The 20,636-nt window shown below is 49.8% G+C and overlaps 1 protein-coding gene across 1 annotated transcript; it reads right to left on the bottom strand.

The window, feature by feature from the left end:
- Positions 1–193: 193 nt before the first annotated feature.
- Positions 194–20,333, bottom strand: Ccdc63 (coiled-coil domain containing 63). The gene is made up of 10 exons (XM_051162150.1): positions 20,260–20,333; positions 16,716–16,905; positions 14,059–14,178; positions 12,001–12,182; positions 10,571–10,752; positions 9,635–9,855; positions 6,900–6,974; positions 4,203–4,395; positions 1,640–1,843; positions 194–333 (listed from the first exon to the last, which is right to left on the bottom strand). Exons 1-10 carry the CDS (start codon positions 20,316–20,318, stop codon positions 194–196), a joined length of 1,566 nt encoding a protein of 521 aa, XP_051018107.1. The 5' UTR covers positions 20,319–20,333.
- Positions 20,334–20,636: the final 303 nt, after the last annotated feature.

Here is a 20,636-nt window from a genome sequence, read left to right as displayed (position 1 = left end):
TAGGCCTTGTTGATTGTTGAGGGAAATGCTGGCTCCGTTCTCAGGGTCATATGGGGGTGCGGGCACACAGCCCTCAGGCCACTTCTGAGCCCCTCACCATTGCACAGCTGGTTTCCAGCCCCCAGGGCTCCTCTTAGCACATGTAAAGGTCCCGGGGCTTAGCAAGAAAACATTTATTCTCTCTGGGCATGGCTCAGGCTGTCATCTTCTTCTTGGGCCTTAGGTCATCCCCCTTCTCCGACAGGGTTTCCTGTAGGTCCCTGGCACGGTCCTTTTGAAGGTAGTTCTCCAAGACCAGCTGCCGGAGGCTACTGTGGTCCAGGGGGTATTCCACTGCGTCCAGGACAGAGCTCTGTGAGGACCTGGGAGTCGGTGCCCAGCTCACTTCCTTTCCAGGGGAAGTGTCCCTCCACCACGCTAGGCTGGCCATGGGGCAGAAAGCCCTTTAGAGCTCCAAGCAGAGATGCACCCTCAGGGAATTCCCAAGCAAGGATGGGAGACACAATTGGTTTAATAGCTACAGACTAAGACGCAAGGCACAGCATCTGTTTGATTGCCAAGCCATTGCAACCAGGGGGACATCCATTTTAGTGGCTGCGTAGTATTCCATTATGTGTTTGGGTAAGTTCTGTGAGTGAATGGTGTGTGTGTATGCACGTGTATGTATAAGTGTGTGTGTGTGTGTGTGTGTGTGTGTGTGTGTGTGTGTGTGTATGAAGAGCATGGTGGCGCACGCCTGTAATCCCAGCACTCTGCAAGGCAGAGGCAGGTGGATCTCTGTGAGTTCGAGGCCAGCCTGGTCCACAAAGGGAGTCCAGGACAGCCAAGGCTACACAGAGTGTGTATGAGTGTGTGAGTGTGTTTATGAATGTGTGTATAAAAATGTGTGAGAATGTGTGCTTATGAGTGTGTGCTTATGAGTGTGTGTTTTTATGAGCGCGAGTGTTTATGAGTTTCTCCGAGTGTTTTTTATATGAATATCTGTGGGAGTGTGTGTGTGTTTGAGTATATGTGTATGAGTGCTTGTGTGTGTGTGCATGAGTGTGAGAGTACGTGAGTGTGTGTATGAGTGTGACGGCATAAGTTGTGTATGTGTGTATGAGTGTGTGCATGAGTATGTGTATAAGTGTGTGTATGTAGAAGAGTGTGTGTGTGAGTGTGTGTGTGAGTGTGTCTGTGTGTGTGTGAGTGTGTGTGTGAGTGTGTGTGAGTGAGTGTGTGTGTGTGAGTGTGTGTGTCTGTGTGTGTGAGTGTGTCTGTGTGTGTGGGTATGAGTGTGTGTGTGGGTGGGTATGAGTGTGTGTGTGTGTGTGAGTGTGTGTGTGTGAGTGTGTGTGTGTGTGTGTGGGTATGAGTGTGTGTGTCTGTGTGTGTGTGTGTGTATGAGTGTGTGTGTGTGTGTGTGTGTGTGTGTGTATAGAATCCTTTGCTCATTTCTGGTTTTGGGCTACACATGTGCCTACTTCCTCCCTGACCCCTTCCATAAGAATCTGTTCCCATCTGTGTTTTCAAACAAATAGCCTCAGTGTGGTGGTTACTCAGGGAAGGTAGGAGGACAAAGGGGCGTGGCCCACAGACTCAGGCTCCTTAAGGGACTCTGCCCACTGGCCTGCCTAAGTGGCAGCCAGCGAGAACTCACCCTCTTCAAGTTTGTCGCTGAAGGATTCCGACCCAAACACAGGGAGCACAACCCGTAGAGGCTCTGGAGCCTTGAGGAGGGCAGAGCCACCCCAGAAGGGGTTGATAAAGGGCTGTGGGACGTCGACATCAGGGGCCTCTGAGTCCTGCAGGCGCCGGAAGGACTCCAGAAGCAGCAGGTCATTGGTCTTCTTTTCTATGATAGCTGGAAGACAATGGGGTCAGGGGCCAAGGTCATGGCTACAGGCCTGGGTGGCCTCTGTTGTAACAGAGGAAAGGATGGTAGCTGGTGCTCCACAGGTGGTGGCTTTGTCTTGGCCACTGGCTGTGAGAAATTCTGACCTCACGACTCTTTTGTTTGTTTGGTTTGGTTTTTTTTTGTTGTTGGTTAGTTGGTTGGTTTTTTCGAGACAGGGTTTCTCTGTGTGTCCTTGGCTATCCTGAACTCACTTTGTAGACCAGGCTGGCCTCGAACTCACAGAGATCTGCCTGCCTCTGCCTCCATGAGTGCTGAAATTACAGGCGTGTGACCTCACGACTTTTTAATGCACGTAGGCAGAGCTGCTCATGGTACCACATAGGAGGTGTAAGACATCCAAAGCACCCTGAGTGGCAGGTTCCTGGGAAGCACAGTGCAAAGAAAGGTTCCCTCCATGTTGACAACGAGAAGCCACAAATCAGTGTCCCACTATAAAGCAAAATCCAGGGCTAGCCTGACTTTCAGGCCTTTGTTTATGCCGTTCCTTCTGCCTGGGATGCCTGATGTGGGTTCTGGGATCCAAACCCCGGTCCTCTGCAAGCACAGTACACACTCTTAACCACTGAGCATCTCTCCAGCCCCTGTCAGTTAAATTTTAAAAATAGTAGGCCAGGCATGGTGGCGCACGCCTTTAATCCCAACTCTTGGGAGGCAGAGGCAGTTGGATAGCTGAGAGTTCGAGGCTAACCTGGTTCAGGACAGCCATGGCTACACAGAGAAACCCTGTCTCAAAAGAGAGAGAGAGAGAGAGAGAGAGAGAATAGTGGGCACCATTCATGCCAGGCTGCCATGATTGGGGGGCCTAAAGTTGAAACCAAACCCAGGAATGCAAAAGGCAGTTTAACAAGCCTTTTCAACACAGTGGGACCCACCATGCACTTCATGTCCTCCTTCCAAACAGAATCTTTATTCCTTCTTCTTGCCTTATTGTCTTGGCAAGGCTTACTATATATACAGCGCTAAACAAACCCAATTGGAGTGATCTTTGCCTTCTTTCTACTCTTAGAGAAAAAATGTGGGGCTCAAATATGGTGTGTGTGTGTGTGTGTGTGTGTGTGTGTGTGTGTGTGTGTGTGTGTGCAGGCATGCATGTGCACACAGGTATGTCTGTGTGTGAATGTATAAGCTTGCTTATTTGCTAAATCACATAAAAAAAAAAAAAAAAAAAGAAAGCCTCAGTTATTTTAGGGGGCTGGAGAGATGGCTCAGAGGTTAAGAGCACTGTCTGTTCTTTCAGAGGTCCTGAGTTCAATTCCTAACAACCACATGGTGGCTCACAACAATCTATACTGGAAATCTGATGCCCTCCTCTGGCATGCAGTTGCACATGCAGATAGAGCTCTCATTCATAAAATAAATAAATCACATTAAAAAAAAGAAAGCGTGCGTATTTGCATGAGTGTCCATACATGTGTGAGCATGTGTGTTCGAATATGTCTTTGTGCACCTGTGTGCATGTGTGAAGTGTCTGTGTATGTCTGTGTGCATGTGTGCCTGTGTGAACATATGTGTGTACATGTGTGTGCACATTCATGTACACATATGTGAGCATATATATGTATTGAGTTTGTGTATGTGTGTAAGAAAGTTCCTTCGGGCTGGAGAGATGGCTCAGTGGTTAAGAGCACTGTCTGCTCTTCCAGAGGTCCTGAGTTCAATTCCCAGCAACCACATGGTGGCTCACTACCATCTATAATGAGATCTGATGCCCTCTTCTGGCCTGCAAGGGTACAAGTAGGCAGAGCAGTGTAAACATAATAAATAAATAAATCTTAAAAAATAAATAAATAAATAAAGCTCCTTCTAGCCAGGCGGTGGTGGCGCATGCCTTTAATCCCAGCACTAGGGAGGCAGAGGCAGGCGGATTGCTGTGAGTTCAAGGCCAGGCTGGTCTACAAAGCGAGTTCAGGACAGTCAAGGCTACACAGAGAAACACTGCCTTGAGGGGGAAAAAAAAAGCTTTCTAGTTTAAGTTTTCCTCATTAAGGGAATTGAAATTCACCAACTCCCTCTCCTGTGTCAACTGAGATCATCATCAATTATCCCATTTTTTAATCCTCCCAATAACCCAATGAGGAAGCTCCTGAGTTTACCCTCATTTTGGAGGTAAAAGGACCTGAGCACAGAGAGGGCTAGAAACGTGGCCAAAGTCACACAGCCAGTAAGTGAAGAATCAGGATTCAAACCCAGGCAGGCTGCACCAGGGCCATGCTCACTACCAAGCAAAGAAAGAACTCTTGTACCTGGTCCTAGAACATGCTAGGGAAAAGTCCCTAAGAGCGGAGTGGGCCCCAGCTCGGCTCACCAAAGTACTGCTGAAGGTTGATGTCCGTGATCTTCCCCGTCTCGCCCAGCTTCCCCAGGATCTCGGTGGCGTCACAGCTGATCTTCTTGAACAGCTTCTCCACAGAGCTCTTGAGATACTCCAGGGTCTTACTCATCTCCTTGTACCTGTTCTCAAAAATGTCCGCCTCCTCCGTGGTCTTCCTCAGTTTCTCCTGAGGGCAGACAGACACCAAGCCCGGCCTGAGGCTGAGGACTCTCTGTGCAGGTGACTGGGGGACCCCAGACAGATCTGCAAACCCCAGAGGGAAATGTCATCAATGAAATGAGCGTCCTGTATGCGTCAAACAAAATTAAGAAAAAAACCAGACAGCTAAGGATGTGGCTCCTCGGGTAGAGTGCTTGCAGAAACCCAGTGTGGTGTGCACGCCTATAATTCTTGCGCTCTGGGGGGGGTGGGGGCAGGAAGGGCAGGAGTCCAAGGTCATCTTTGTCTACATAGTGAGCTTGAGCTAGCCTGGGGTACATGAGACCCTGTCCTAAAAGTAAGTGATTGCTCTGAGTGCCTAACCAGGCCTCCTGGGGAGAGAAGAGAGGGTTCAGAGGGGACAGGTGGAGGCACCCTTCAGCATGGTGGGAGCCCGTGGCTCCTGGGATAGCTTCTCTTGCTTAGGGTATTTGCATTTGGGACCAGAGACCCACGCCCCCCCCATACTGCCCTGGAAGTACCACCACCCCATGAAGACAGAAAACAGTAAGTACAGAGCCAGGCAAAAGGGACGCTGATGAAGGTACTGCTAGTCCCAATCCTAGGCAAGAGTCTGGGGTTCTAGGTGGCCCCAAGCAGAGGGTGCAGGCCTAGGCTGGGGACGAGCGGAGACTAGCCTGAATCACAACAGCCCCTCCTCCCGAATGTCCCCTGCCGCCTCCCCGCCCCGCCTACCACCCTCGGCCGCCCGACCTCCGGGCCATAGCTCTGAGCGCCATCAGCTCGTTAGTCTGGGTTTTTCTGCCCCCTAGTGGCAGAGCCGAGAATGGCACCACTAGCCCAGTCAAGATGCAGGGCAGAAATGAACCCCAAGGAACAAATAGAAGATGTTCAGGGCCAGAAACTGTCAGTTTCAAGAGGAGTATCCCAGGCTAGTCTTGAACTCTGGATCCTCCTGCTTCAGCCTCCTAATCATGGAGACCACAGGCATGCTGTGATCGCCGCACGTCCAGCCAGTCAGGCAGGACTTACATCTTGCCCTATTTGCTCTTCATTCTCCCAATACTATCATGAGAGAACCTGTTTGCTCCGGGGGTGGCAGTGTCACCAGCTACAAGTCCTATAAACAGTCATTGTCCAAGTGTCCTGAAAGTAACTGGGGCTTCCTGGGTCAGCCAGTGTAGCCGTCTCAACACTCCCCCACTGTCTTCTTGCTTGAAGCGTATGTGTGATGGTTGGGTCTGTGGCTGCTATAATGCTACCACCAGGCATCCTTGGGATGGAAAGCAAACTCCAAGGAGAGCATAGATGGAAAGTGACATCACAAGGATGGCCATCCTCCCATCCTGGAAGTGCCAATTTTCATCTTACATAACAAAAAAATGAGCCTGTAGCTTGCTCAGGCTGCCAGGGTATCAGCGGGGAAAGGGGACTGGTACACACCTTCAATCCCAGTACTGGGGAGGCAGAGGCAGGAGGATCTCTATGAGTCTGAGGCCAGCCTTGTCTATATAGTGAATTCCAGACCACTGGGGCTGGCACATACCTTTAATCCCAGCACTCAGAAGGCAGAAGCAGGCAAATCTCTGTGAGTTCAAGGCCAGCCTGGTCTACAAAGCAAGTCCAGGACAGCCAAGGTTACACAGAGAGACCCTGTCTCAAAAAACAAAAACAAACAAACAAACAGACTACTAGGGCTTTAAAGGGAGACTCTGTGCAAAACAAAACAAAAAAACCACAACTCAGCCAGGCGGTGTGATACAGGCCTTTAATCCCAGTACTTGGGAGGTAGAAGCAGGCTGATCATTGTGAGTTCGAGGCCAGCCTGGTCTACAAAGTGAGTCCAGGATAGCCAAGGCTACACATCGAAACCCTGTCTCTAAAAACCAAAACCAACCAACCAACCAAACAAACAAACAAACCAAAAAAACAACAACAACAACAACAACAACCCACAACTCAGCTTCCTAGAGTTGACCAAGCTATTTTTTTTACCTCTACCAGCCTCTGTTTCCTCCCCTGAAAAATGGAAAGAGCATGGCACCTTCTTCCAAAGACAGAGAGAGGGCCAGAAGAGCCCACAAAGCCTGGCATCTCCTGACTAGCGCCTAGCCCAGGAAGCGCTTGCATGCAGGGTGTGGGTTGTGGCTCAGAGGTGGGGTGCAGAACTAACATGCTGGAGGCCCATGGGGTCGATTCTTAGCACAAAGAAAAAGGGAGAGGGGAGGAGAATGGGAAGAAGGTAGGAGGTTGCTTTGTGGTTGTTATTACAGGTAAGAAGCAGTGGAGTCGGGCCAAGGGGAGACAAAAGGAGAAACTGAGGCAGAGATGTGTCAGGATGAATTGCAGCCCCGGGGCTTGGGTTTGAACCCCACCCACCCAAAAAGGGACTCATTTTTACAATACACAGACCTTAGGGACAGGGTTCTACAGTGGGGTCAGGACAAGCCACCTGACAGACGACAGGCAGGTACAGGAGGCTCCCTGTCCCTTCCTCTGCAGCCAGCTCACCTCCATCTGTTTGAGGGTGCTCCGGGTGCCCTCGTGTGAGGACTGTTGCTGTGACCGCAGGTTGATGATGTCATCCTGGTCAGGACAGAAAGGAGCCAGTGAGGAAAAAAATGGAAGGTGCCCTCTCCTGGTGCATCTGACCCTACTCCAGAGTTGGGTAATCTGCTCCCTATCCCCTCCTACTCCTTGGGAGTTTTTGATTTTGGGCTGGGGGGTGGTTTATTGTTGTTGTTGTTTGTTTGTTTGTTTGTTTGTTTTTTTAGACAGGGTTTCTCTGTGTAGCCTTGGCTGTGTGGAACCCACTCTGCAGACCAGGCTGACCTCAAACTCACAGAAATCCACCTGACTCTGCTTCCCAAGTGCTGGGATTAAAGGCGTGCGCCACCATGCCCGGCTGGGAGTTTCTTTCTTCAGCCTCTCTGAGAATCATCTAGAACTATCTTGAGCAGTGGTTCTCAGTCATCCTGATGCTGGGACTCTTTAGTACAGTTCCTCGTATTGCGGTGGCCTCCTCCCCCACCATAAAACTTTTTTTTTTGTGTTTTGTTTTTTTTGATACAGGGTTTCTCTGTGTAGCCTTGGCTGTCCTGGACTCATTTTGTAGACCAGGCTGGCCTTGAACTCACAGCGATCTGCCTGCCTCTGCCTCCCGAGTGCTGGGATTAAAGGCCTGCGCCACCACGCCTGGCAAAACTTTTTTCCTTGCTACTTTATAACTACAATTTAGCTACTGTTGTGAATTGTAATGTGTAATGTAAATATCTGTGTTTTCAGATAGTGATAGGCGACCCTTGGGAAGGGGTCATGACCATGGTTTAGAACCATCTAGAACAGAGCAGTCAGCATCATCCTTCACACTCTATTTGCACTAATTCTGTAGTCGGCAACCACACGTGGGCACTGAGGACTTGAAACATGGCCGCAGCCACTGGGCAGCTGTGGTTTCAGTTGTACTGCAGTGTAAGGAATTTAAACAGCCAGCTGTGGCTGGTGCTTGCTGCGCTGGGCCCAGCAACTCAGCCCAGGATTCTCACAGGAGTATGACTTACTCTCCCGGATGGCCAGGCTCACTCCATGTTCCAGGTCTGGGGAAGGGCTCGAGACCCAGCCTTTTTGGCCTGTTTCCAGTGCAGTGTGTCCAAGCCCTTTCACACAGGAGCCCCCATCCTTAGACGTCAAGTAGAAATAATATATGATTCCAGCACAGGTGGTCACTCCACTGAGGAGACAACCTTGCTGAGGGGTGGCAAGTCAACCATTGAGAGTGAATTCGAAGGGGGGAAAGGGTGGCACACAGACCAGTGGCTAAATGCCAATTCCCAGGCCATCTGCAGAGACGTCGGTATGGAGCGGGGCCTGTATAGCTGCAATTTAGGGTGCAGAATTTCCCCAGTAGATGCTTGGGCTCCAAGCTCTAATGTTCTAGAACAAACGAAACCAAGAGCAGGAGGCTACTGTTCTGGTTCCAACAGCACAGCACAAATTGGGAAACTGAGGCCAACAGAGGGCCATTCCACCTTACCCCAAGCTCTCAAAGGTCAAGTGTGTTGTGGATATTTCCAATCTAGTCAGAGACTGCACAGAGCTCCTCACATCTGCATCCCAAAGGGACTAAGGGAATGCTCCCTCTGAACAGCCTGGACTAAAAAGGCCTTCCTGCCATAATGAAGACAACCACTAGAGGGCAGTAGCACTGCACTCAAGGTCCACAGTGGTTTACACAAACCTGTCAGACTGCATGTCCTCAAAGAAACAGAAAAATTTGGACGTTTGAGTAGAATGCTGTGCTTTTTAGAGGTTGACAGTTGCTGAGCAAACTTTAACGGAATACCGAGAGGATGGGGGTGACCCCCATCCCCAGGTAGGAGTGAAACTGGTGTGCAATAGGGAAAAAAAACTTTTAGTATCAGGCTGTGGTGGTGCATGCCTTTAATCCCAGCACTAGGGAGGCAGAGGCAAGTGGTTCTCTGTGAGTTCAAGGCCAGTCTGGTCTACAGAGCAAGTTCCAGGACAGTCAAAGCTACACAGAGAAACCCTGACTAGAAAAACAAACAAACAAACAAACATTGCCATGATGGCACACACTTGTAACACCGGTATGTCTCCCCAAGAGGAGACAGGAAGGTCCCTGGGGCTCACAGTCTATCTAGATGGCATAACCCATAGACAGAGGACAAGATGGAGGAACAGGGGAGATGGCTGAGAGGTTAAGAGCACTGGCTGCTCTTAAAGATAACCTGGGTTTGACATCCATAGGGCAGCTCACAACCATCTGTGACTCCAGTTCCAGGGGATCTGCTGCCCTCTTCTGGCGTCTTTGGGTACTGCACACACATGAAGCACAGGGACACATGCAGGCACACATCCATACATGTAAATAAAACTATCTTTAAAAAAAAAAAAATGCTTTCCAGTGGGCGTGGTAGCACACACCTTTGGCGGATCGCTGTGAGTTTGAGGCCAGCCTGGTCTACAAAGCAAGTCCAGGACAGCCAGGGCTACACAGAGAAACCCTGTCTTGAAAAAAACCAAAAATAAACAAGAGTGCTTTCCCAGGTCGTAGCCCAGAGCTTGACGGTACCTGCCGCAGCAGTCACTGCTATGTTTGGTGTGTGGACGTGAACTCACTTGTCAGTCTCAGGACACATGGCCCCTGTCTGCAGAACAGGTAGGCGTATCAGGGGACCATCCTGGGGAAGGATGTTTGGGCCAGCCAGGCCCTGCAAGCCGTGCACCTGGATCCGCTGGGTCCTCTTGTGCATGGTCTCCATGTCATTGTTGAGTTCAGTGACGTAGGTGAAGCGGGCAAAGTTCTTTTCCTCCTTGGCCAGGAAGTCCTTGGTGAGCTGGCTCAGGTCCCCGTTCTCCGTCAGCTTCAGCAGCCGCAGGTGTGCCACCTCGTAGCTCTCGAAACTCTCACCCTTGCTCTTCTTCCCGTGTTTCCTGACCTTGACAACTGGAGTGGGCAGGAGACGGAAAGGCCACAGGAGGTGTGGAAAGGGACGTGGGCTCCCCATTCTCCTCCCGGCCTGGGAGGTAGAGACGCACAGATGCCTGGGGCTCAGCTGCCAGCCAGTGGGGCTGAAGCAGTGTTCTCCAGGTTCAGTGAGAGACGACGCTGACTCAAAAAAGCAAGGCGTGACTGGAGCGATGGCTCCAGAGTCATGAGCATCTCCTACCCTGAAGGACCAGGTTTGGGGCTCAGCCTATCTGGTGGCTCATAACTTCTTATAACGCCAATCCCAGGGGCTCTGACGACCTCTTCTGGCCTCAGCCAGCACCCACACACTACTGTTATGAACTGTAATGTAACTATGTGTTCTCTGATGGTGGCCTCTGTCTATCCCGGTGAAAGGGGCATTTGACCTCCAAAGAGGTTGAGACCAACAGATTGAGAACCTCTGTTTTAGATTAAAAGATCCAAGCCTCAGATCTGGTTGTGGTGGCGCATGCTTGTGATCCTAGGACTCGGCGGCAGAGGCAGGCAGATCTCTATGAGTTCGAGGCCAGCCTGGTCTACAAAGTGAGTCCAGGACATCCAGGGCTGTTACTCAAAAAAAAAAAAAAAATTGTGTTCATTGTTAGCCTGAGATTTAAATTTAAACCAGATGTGCTGTATTTTTATTGGCTATGAGAGGAAGGAGGGGGCGTTGAGAGGCTGTGGTTTGTACCTTCCTCTTTCTTGACCTGCTCTTCAAATTCAGAGCGGTCGTTGAGCTTGACAAGCAGGAAGGACTTGAGTTTGGTCTCATGAGCATACAGTCGCTCCAGCTCGCGGATCTCCAGGTTGTACTGAGAGATGTCCTTCTGCTGGCGGTCTTTCATGGCGGCCATCCGAGCCGTGGCTTCCACCCTGTGGGGAGATGGAAGGTGAGCCTTAGTGTCCAAAGCTCTCCCCTCCTCCCCTCATTTTAATCTCTCTCTTTCTCTCTCTCTCTCTCTCTCTCTCTCTCTCTCTCTCCCTGCCAGGCCAGAGGACTGCATGCCTGCCCAGTGGCTACCAGGGTTCATTTGTAGTTCTTTGCAGTCCCCCTCTTTTTTTTTTTTTTTTTTCTGATGGTGGGAACCAAATTCAGAACCCTACCAGAACTGAGAGTCTAGACCAGACTGAGGAAGTGCGTTTCCTGTCACCCTCGTTATTGTCAGCAGCAGCGGCAGTCCCATCATCACCACCAACACCACCATCATCATCATCATCATCACATCACCATTCCACCAACATCCACATCAGCCTCACCACCATCACCATCACCACCATCACCACCACCATCATCACCACCACCACCATCACCATCACCATCATCACCACCATCACCATCACCACCATCACCATCACCACCATCACCACCATCACCACCACCATCATCACCACCACCATCATCACCACCACCACCATCACCACCATCACCATCACCACCATCACCACCATCACCATCACCACCATCACCACCATCACCATCACCACCATCACCACCACCACCATCACCACCATCACCATCACCACCATCACCATCACCACCATCACCACCATCACCACCACCACCATCACCACCATCACCACCACCATCACCACCATCACCACCATCACCACCATCACCATCACCACCATCACCACCACCATCATCACCACCACCACCATTGGTACCATTGTCACCATCATCCTCATCACCCCCTTTCCCTTGCATGCATGGATTAGTCTCTGCTCTCTACCACCTACATGGATGCTACAACAATGCAGAAGTGATGCAGGGAGAAGTCAGCCCCAGACATGTCTGACTCTAAGGCCTGTTCTCTCCCTCACCTCATTTTGTGCCAGAAAAGACTTTGATGGAAAAAAGATCAGGACCGAGGACCATGTAGGAGACAGAGAGCCAAAATCCCAGCTGCCCCAGCTGCCCTGTCCTGCATGGGCACCCTGTTTTTCTCTGAGCAAAGGGGAGACATTAATCCTCCAGCTGAGGGGAGGAGGATGGAAGTACCACAGTGCCCCGCACGCTGCTGGCTACATGGTTAGTGTCCAACATTGCGCTACACAGGGTCCTGCCATTCAAGAGGAGCGAGTGGGTGCTAAGCTACGAGGGAGCTGAGCCTCCCCTAGCACCTCTGCTCGTAGGCCTGGGCAGACTGCTCGATGGCTATGTTCATGGTCTTCTTGTGTATCTGCATACGCCGCTGAAGCTGCTGGTAGACGTGGTCATAGGCGGCCTTCTCATAGAGAAGATCCTCAATCTCCTTCCGGAGTTGGGCGTTGGAGGTCAGCATCTTGTCAAAGTGGACAGTGACCTGTGGGGAGGCTATGGTTCAAGCAGCCCCAGATGCTGGGGCTCTGAACTGGTGGATTGATGTGAGTTCGAGGCCAGCCTGGTCTACAAAGTGAGTCCAGGACAGCCAAGGCTACACAGGGAAACCTTGTCTTGAAAAACCAAAAAAAAAAAAAAAAGAGCCGGGCGTGGTGGCACACGCCTTTAATCCCAGCACTCAGGAGGCGGAGGCAGGCGGATCGCTGTGAGTTCGAGGCCAGCCTGGTCTACAAAGTGAGTCCAGGATGGCCAAGGCTACACAGAGAAACCCTGTCTTGAAAAACCAAAAACCAAAACCAAAACAAAAACAAAACAAACAAACAAACAAAAAACAAAACAAAACAAAAAAAAAGGTAAAAATCCAAAGCTCCAGGAGTCTTGATAAAATTAATCTTTAAAAAATATTTGGGGTCTGTCCAGAAAAATACCAAAACCAATACAGATCAAGTTTTGAGGAAATTCCAAAATATTCATTTTGTAAGATGTAATGCTGATGGTGTGTGGTTATGAAGGAAAATGTTTAATTTTAAGAACTGGCTAGGCACGGTGGTGCACGCCTTTAATTCCAGCACTCGGGAGGCAGAGGCAGGCAGATCACTGTGAGTTCCCCGCCAGCCTGGTCTACAGAGCGAGTCCAGGACAGCCAAGGCTAACACAGAGAGACTCTGTCTCAAAAAACAAAAAAACAAAACAAAACAAACAAACAAAAAAACTGAAACGGAGGATTTGGGGGTAAAATGTCTGGATGCCTTCCTTTAATTACCTTAATTATGGTAAGTCATTTATCTTAAAGTACTTTGGGGTAGGAATGACGTATAGCCAGAACCTCACGGACAATCTTTCAGTCCCCATTTCCTTCTGCATCTGAACAATGGATCTTAGGGTTTTGGGGTTTTTTAAAAAATATTTATTTATTATTATGCATACAGTGTTGAAAAGGGCATCAGATCACATTATAGATGGTTGTGAACCACCATGTGGTTGCTGGGAATTGAACTCATGACCTCTGGAAGAGCAATCAGTGCTCTTAACCGCTGAGCCACCTCTCCAGCCCGGGTTTTTTTTTTTTTTAAAGACTTATTTATTTTGTGTATATGAGGGCTCTCTCTGCATGTATACCTGCAGGCCAGAAGAGAGCATCAGATCTCAGTATAGATGGTTGTGAGCCACCATGTGGTTTCTGGGAATTGAACTCAGGACCTCTGGAAGAGCAGACAGTGCTCTTTAACTGCTGAGCCATCTGTCCAGTCCCTGGGATTTAGCTTTTAAAAGCTCTTTCTTTTGCTTTTTTTTTTTTTTTTTTTTTTTTTTTTTTTTTGAGACAGGGTTTTTCTGTGTAGCTTCAGCTGTCCTAGACTCGCTTTGTAGACCAGGCTGGTCTCGAACCTACAGCGATCCACCTGCCTCTGCCTCCCTGCCTAGTGCTGGGATTAAAGGCATGCGCCACCACGCCCAGCTTTCAAAAGTTTTTAAAAGGCGATATTGGTTACACTGTTCATGGGAGTGTAGACGACAGTGCTTACAGGCCTGAGCCACCTGCCAGGGGAGGGGTTGGGTCTAGATCTGCCTGGTGGCCTTAGGGACATGGTAGGGGATGGAGTGAGTGGTGAGGTGTACCCTCAGTCCACCCTCTCCCAAGCACCTAGCAAGCGGGTTTTCTGCTGATAGCTCAGGGGTTAAGCTTAAAATCTAGGAGCACAGAGGAGTAAGATGGGAGTAGGGGTGAGGGAATGGGAGGGGGGAGGAGGAGAGGAGTGGCGGTGGGGATGGGGGTGGGTGGGGATAAGGGTGGAGTGGGATGGAGGTCGGTTGGGGGTGGGCTGGGGTGTCGAGGCATCAGAGACCAGCCCCTCACCTACCAGGTTCAGTCGGGTCTCCAGAATGTGAATCTGTTTCTGCAGCTTCCGGGGGTTGTTGGCCTCTTGTGTCTTCAAGGAGATCTGCTTCTGGTTCGAGATCTTTCTCTCTAGCTGAAGAATCTGAAAGAGAGATGGGGCAGGGGATCGTCCAGCTGCACCAATATCTGCTGGGCACAGATTGACCATTTGCATGGGGTGGGGGATAGGGTGGGGGGTGGGGTGGGGGAACAGGGTTGAAGCAAAAGCCAGATTGAGACTCATCCTACAAATGGTTCTGACTTGGCTCCTAATTCCTGCTCCATCAATTTATCCTCACCCCAACCAGGATTACAAATAAAATTGACTCTGAGGGTGAAGTTGTGAAGTTTCCCACCAGAGAACAGAAATTGCCTATCTCTCCAGCCCCCACAGCCGTGGTGTCTACAGGAAACAGCACTGGCCCCTGTGGTGGTGAAAGTTGGCTGTCAACCCGATCAGACTAAAGCAGCTAGAACGGGGGGAGCAGAACAGCCACAGCTGCTTCGGTGACAACGGCTCTAACTTCCCAGTGTCCACCTGGGCACTCCTGACATGTGCAGTTTCTCTGTTTAGGCCTAGGACTAGGGACTCTTACTGAAGTGACCAGCAGGGGCATCACTCACTGTACACATCATGGGAAGACTGCCCTTTGATGTATCGGGAACTTTCCTAGGAGTCGGTCCCCACCTTGGAAATCAGATCATTGGCACCTGACAAGTGAGGTTTTTTCTGTTGCACATACAAGAAGCTCGAATTGGCCGGCTGCACCTGGTGAAAGCTGTGACGGCTCTCCACGTGAGTGCCGTCTCTGACCACATCAGTCACACCGAGGGCTGAAGACATAGCCCCTTTGGAAATTGGCCCACAGCCTATTGTTTTTGTTTTTTGAGACAAGGGTTTTCCTGTGTAGCTTTGACTGTCCTGGATTTGCTTTGTAGACCAGGCTGGCCTCGAACTCACAGTGATCCGCTTGCCTCTGCCTCCCGAGTGCTGGGATTAAAGGTGGTGGGCCACCATACCCGGTAGCTTATTGTTACAAACAAAGGATTATTGGAAAAGCCAAGCCAATCATTTCTGTACTGCCTGTAGCCACTGCCTTGGTGTTACACAGCTGAAGTTTAGTTTCCATAGATATCACTGTGGCTTAGAAAACACAAATATGACTGTGGGGGGTTTTTTGTTTTTTTTGGCTTTTTTTGCAAAAAGATTTCACAGGGCCATTTTAGATACAATGGTCCAGAATCTTTTTTTTTCCAAGACAGGGTTGAGAGTCTTTATTTTTATTTATTTATTTATTTATTTATTTATTTATTTATTTATGGAGGTTTTTCAAGACAGAGTTTCTCTGTGTAGCCTTGGCTGTCCTGGACTTGCTTTGTAGACCAGGCTGGCCTGGAACTCACAGCGATCCGCCTGCCTCTGCCTCCCTAGTGCTGGGATTAAAGGCATGCGCCACCACACCAGGTGAGAGTCTTTAAATATCAAAATGCACTTGAATTTAGCATCATTTGTTACTTTAGAGTCTTACTTGGGCACCATATTGGTTTAAAATGAACAAACGAAGGAGTGGACATATAGTTCAGTGATAGAGGGCTTGCCGGGCATGCGCGAGGTCCTAGCTTTGGTCTTCGGTGGCCTTGCAGAGGAGACCAGCACCCATCTCAGTTGTCTCAACAATCCAGTTCCAGGAGATACAATATCCTCTTCTGGGCCCTATGGGCACTACTTTCCCACGCACATACTCACACACAAAGGTATATGCACTTACGTAAAGATAAGTGGGCCAGGTGTGGTGGCGGACGCCTTTAATCCCAGCACTCAGGGAGGCAGAGGCAGGTGGATCTCTGTGAATTTGAGGACACCTTGTTCTACAAAATGAGTCCAGGACAGCTAAGGCTAACACAGAGAAACCCTGTCTTTAAAAAAAAAAAAAAAGATAAGATAAAATCTTACAAAACAAAACAAAAATGCAAAAGTAAGGGTGGATGGGCATAATGCCTCACACCTTTAATCCCAGCACTTGAGAGGCCAAGACAAGTAGATCTCAGTGACTTCAAAGCCAGCCTGGTCTACAGAGTAAATTCCAGGATAGCCAGGGCTACAGATATGTGCCTTAAAATAAATAAATACAAATACATTTAAAAGTTACATACTTCCAACACACAATAGCTTCGGGTAGGCTTCCCTTTCTTAAGGGGAAGGGCAGGGACACAAGACCTGGCCAACACCATCATCCAGAAAGGCTACACTAGTGATGGATGGTGTTGAGTGACTGGTTTTGTTTTTTTGTTTTTTGTTTTTGTTTTTGTTTTTCAGTTTTTCCAGACAGGGTTTCTCTGTGTAGCCTTGGCTGTCCTGGACTCCCTTTGTAGACCAGGCTGGCCTCGAACTCACAGCGATCCACCTGCCTCTGCCTCCCGAGTGCTGGGACTAAAGGTGTGCGCCAGTTGAGTGACTGTTTTAAGCCAGTGCATCATGCTTAGAATCACATGTGCATCCCATGGCCGACTCAAGACGATGGCAGGGACGTGCGTGCAGGGTTGATGGAGCTGAGCCCCCACACTGTGTCCCACTCTGCCTAGGGCATCGTGGCGTGCTGTCCCTGTCCTCTTTCGCTCCATCTTTCACGGAAGCCTCACCTTGTCATCCAGCTCTCCCAGCAGCACCTTCATGGATGTGATAAGTGCCTCGTAGTCCCCCTTGGTCTGCAGCAGGAAGTGCAACTCCATGAAGTTTTTCTGGTTGAGGTCTAGGTTCCTCGGAGACTTCACAAGGCTCAGAAGCAGGGTGGTCTCTGCCTGCTCAGCTTTCAGATTCTCGATTTCCTTGCTGAGGGGAGGCAGCTCTGGCTTGGCCCTGTAGCCCCTAAACTGCCTTCACAGAACCCACAGGGTGCCCTACCCTCCTTCCTCCAAAAGGGAGCCTGGGCCCCAGTGAAAGAAGGAGAGCTTCAGAGCTGGGAGCTCAGGGGGGGTCAGGTCCAGACCTGGAGCCCAATATCCCATTTCCATTCTCTGGCTCCACCTTCCCCCGAGGGCTGTATGCTTCTCAGGAGACCGACACCCTGGTGCAGGGCAAAACTGTTCCTGACCGGCCTGGGGAGATGGCTTAGTTGGTGTAACTGTTGCCTGGGTAAGCATGAAGTCCTGAGGTCCATCCTAGCACCCGTGCGAAATGTCAGGCAGGAGGGTCCCTAAGCTAACTGTCCAGCCAGCGTGGCCTACTCAGGGAGCACCAGACACTCTGTCAAGCATGGTGGCACACGCCTTTAATCCCAGCTCTTGGGAGGCAGAAGCAGGCGGATCACTGTGAGTTCGAGGCCAGCCTGGTCTAAAAAGCAAGTCCAGGACAGCCAAAGCTACACAGAGAAACCCTGTCTCGAAAACAAAACAAAACAAAACAAAATAAATAAATAAATAAGCAGCCAGTGGGGGCCATGGTTCAGGGGTGAAACTGTCCAATAACCAAGATCCCCTGTCACTGCAGGGTCTGGAGCACCCACTTAGTCTCATGAGGTTAGTGAACACGTCAGACACTCCTGCTGTGCTCCAAGAATCACACAGTTTATTTTATTTAACTCACTACCATCTTGAATGCCCTGTGTAGCTAATGAAGCCAGCAGCTGGTCTGCCCCAAGGCTGCTGGGACTTTTCACGCTCCTCAGCTCCTACCTGGAAGGAGACTTTGTTAAGGTGGAAGGCAAACAGCACCAGCTGAGCAGGGTGCGAAGGAGAGTGGTTACAGGGAAAGCATGTTGGCTGGCAGCCAGGGCTGAGTAAAGGGAGCCGATGCCCTGAAGTGTGAGGAGGCATGTCTGTGCTTTCCTTTTAAAACTTATCTTGAAGGGCTGGAGAGATGGCTCAGTGGTTAAGAGTGCTGCCTGCTCTTCCAGGGGTCCTGAGTTCAATTCCCAGCAACCACATGGTGGCTCACAACCATCTATAATGTGATGATGCCCTCTTCTGCAGATAAAGCATTCATATACAATAAATATATAAAAAATTTTAAAACTTTATCTTGAGACAGAGGCTCACTATGTAGCCCTGGCTGGCCCAAAACTCTGGGTAGATCAGGCTGCCTTCAAAATCATGGAGACCCACCTGCGTCTGCCTCCCGACAAAGTGTTGGGGTGACCTTTCTGTGCACTATGTAAAGATTGTCCTTGTAGGGCTGGAGAGATGGCTCAGAGGTTAAGGGCACCGACTGCTCTTCTGGCCTCTAACACAGAGATCCTGAGTTCAATTCTCAGCAACTACATGGTGGCTCACAACCATCTATAATGTGATCTTCTGGCATGCAGGTGTACATGCAGGCAAAGCACTGTACACATCATAAATAAATACATTAAAAAAAAAGATTGTCCCCAGCACACGGGAGGCAGAGGCAGATGGATCACTGTGAGTTCGAGTCCAGCCTGGTCTACAAAGTGAGTCTTGGATAGCCAAAGCTACACAGAGAAACCCTGTCTCAAAAAAAAAAAAAAAAGATTGTCCTTGTATTATTCAAATGCAGATTTCTGCATGGGCAGAGAAATGATTACAGACTGACCTTTGGATTGCTATTCTTTGGCTGTATCATATTTTGCGAACACGCCCTCCAACACCTTCTGAGTGGTTTAATAAAGAACTTAAAGTCTGGGCTGAAGAGTTGGCTCAGAGGTTAAGAGCACTGACTGCTCTTCCAGAGGTCCTGAGTTCAATTCCCAGCAACCACACGGTGGCGCACAACCATTTAGGATGAGATCTGGTGCTTTCTCTTCTGGAGTACAGCTGTGCATGCAGGCAGAATACTATATAAATAAATAATAAATAAATAAAAAATAAAAAAGAGCAAAACGTCCAATAGCAAAGTCAGGAAAGGGAGGCAGGTCTCCCAGAGATAGGAACTCTGGGAAAGATCTCAGGCAAGAAGACACCAGACACGGAGGAAGAAACAAATGCCAAGACTATAAGGCTCACAAGTAATAAGCCATGAGGCAGAACACAGGTTCCTATAAGTGGGATAACATAAGAGCTAGTGGGGAAACAAGCTGAAGCTATGTCCAACCATTAATGACTAATAAATCTCTGTGTCATTACTTGGGAGCTGGCAGTCCCGAAGAAAATGTGACTTTATTAAAAGGTGCATGCCACCATGCACAGCCATTTATTTATTGTTACTTTGTTTATATGGAGATAGGCGTGGAGGGGTGCCTGTAGGGGCCAGAAGAGAGTGACAGAGCCTTTGGGGTTGCAGTTACAGGTGGCTGTGAGACAGAAGTGGGTGCTCGGAACCCAACTCGGATCCTCCTCAAGAACAGCTGAGCCATCTCTCCAGCCTCCACTTTTTCTTTCTTTTTTTTTTTCAAGATGTATTCTATCTGTACATGGGTGTATGAACATGTGTGTGTGTGTGTTAGCATGCTACACTGTGCATCTGCAGGTCAGGAAACAACATAGATGTCAGTTCTTTCCCTCTGGGATTGAACTCAGCTCATCAGACTGGGAGTCAAGCTGAGCCATCGCAGCAGCCTGTCTTGCTCTACGTACACTTTGTCTTCTTCTACAAAATGAACGCGTTTCCAATAGATGGCGGTAAAGTGCTCTTAAAAAATTTTTTTTGACAAGGATGTCCCCCTAGGGACCAGCCTTGCCCCCATGTAAATGGATCCATGGGAAATTAAAATCCCCACCTCTCCCTTCTCTGAACCCCAAGCATCCCGGCAGCGAGATTCTCTTTGGTGGAGGCCGGTTTTCTGCCTTTGCAGAAAGGGGCTCACAGACAGGCTCCCCCCATTTGCAAAAGGTTAGACCCTGCAGAGACAACATGAGAACAGCCCTGACAACACCTGCAAGAGGAGGATGGCCACGCCCACGAGGCATCCTCTGGCCCCGCCCCGTCACTGCCACAGACACTTAAACCAATCAGGTTCGGCCTGGCCTGAGGCTGGGATTGATTGGTGAGGGTGTGTCTGCGAGGCTGCAGAGGGACAGGGCCATCTGCTAGGGAAAAAACAAAAACAAAACCAAAAACGGGATCTGGATGAGGAACGCCTACCTCCTGGGAGTCCTAAGACCCCTAGGCACTCACTGGGTGTCCTCCCATGAAACTCTAGAGCATAGCGTAGGATAACAGGTCCCGCTCCCCGGGTGGACTCAGGGTGCCCTAGCTGTGCCCGGAGCCACCCAAGCACATCCCTCTTACTGTTGGTTGGCGATCACGCGCTGGTTGCGGAAGTTGGAGGACTTTCTACTGTCCACCATCTTGCGGAACTGCTGCCTCAGTTTCCGCAGCTCCGCCTCGGCCAGCTGCTCTTTGGCCTTCTCAGAAAGTTCCGGAAGGCTTAAAGAAGCCTTCCTCCTGTGTTTCTTTACCTGGGCAACATGGAGAAAAAGGAGGCCTGGGTGATCAGAGAAGCCTGGGGTGGCTCCTAGGACACGGGGAAGGCCAGCCCGAAGTGATGTCATCTGCTTGTCTGTCATAGGGGAGACCCACCCTGGGCTGCCAGGTGACAGTCGAACTTGCTTTTGAGGTTTTGCTGAATTGGGAGGGCCTTCTTTACGGTCCTGAGTTCAAATCCT

This window comes from Acomys russatus, chromosome 19 (assembly GCF_903995435.1).
Source record: "Acomys russatus chromosome 19, mAcoRus1.1, whole genome shotgun sequence".
Classification (NCBI taxonomy): domain Eukaryota; kingdom Metazoa; phylum Chordata; class Mammalia; order Rodentia; family Muridae; genus Acomys; species Acomys russatus.
The sequence above is the reverse complement of the archived record's forward strand: the minus strand, read 5'-3'. Positions and strand labels throughout refer to the sequence as shown.

Coding starts and splice junctions, on each gene's coding strand:
- Ccdc63 (XM_051162150.1), bottom strand. CDS start 20,318: ATGGTGGACAGTAGAAAGTCCTCCAACTTCCGCAACCAGCGCGTGATC. Junction 9,856..10,570: donor GCAGGTCAAGAAAGAGGAAG/GTACAAACCACA, acceptor TGCCCACTCCAG/TTGTCAAGGTCAGGAAACAC. Junction 6,975..9,634: donor AGAGGACCCAGCGGATCCAG/GTGCACGGCTTG, acceptor TGTCCTGACCAG/GATGACATCATCAACCTGCG.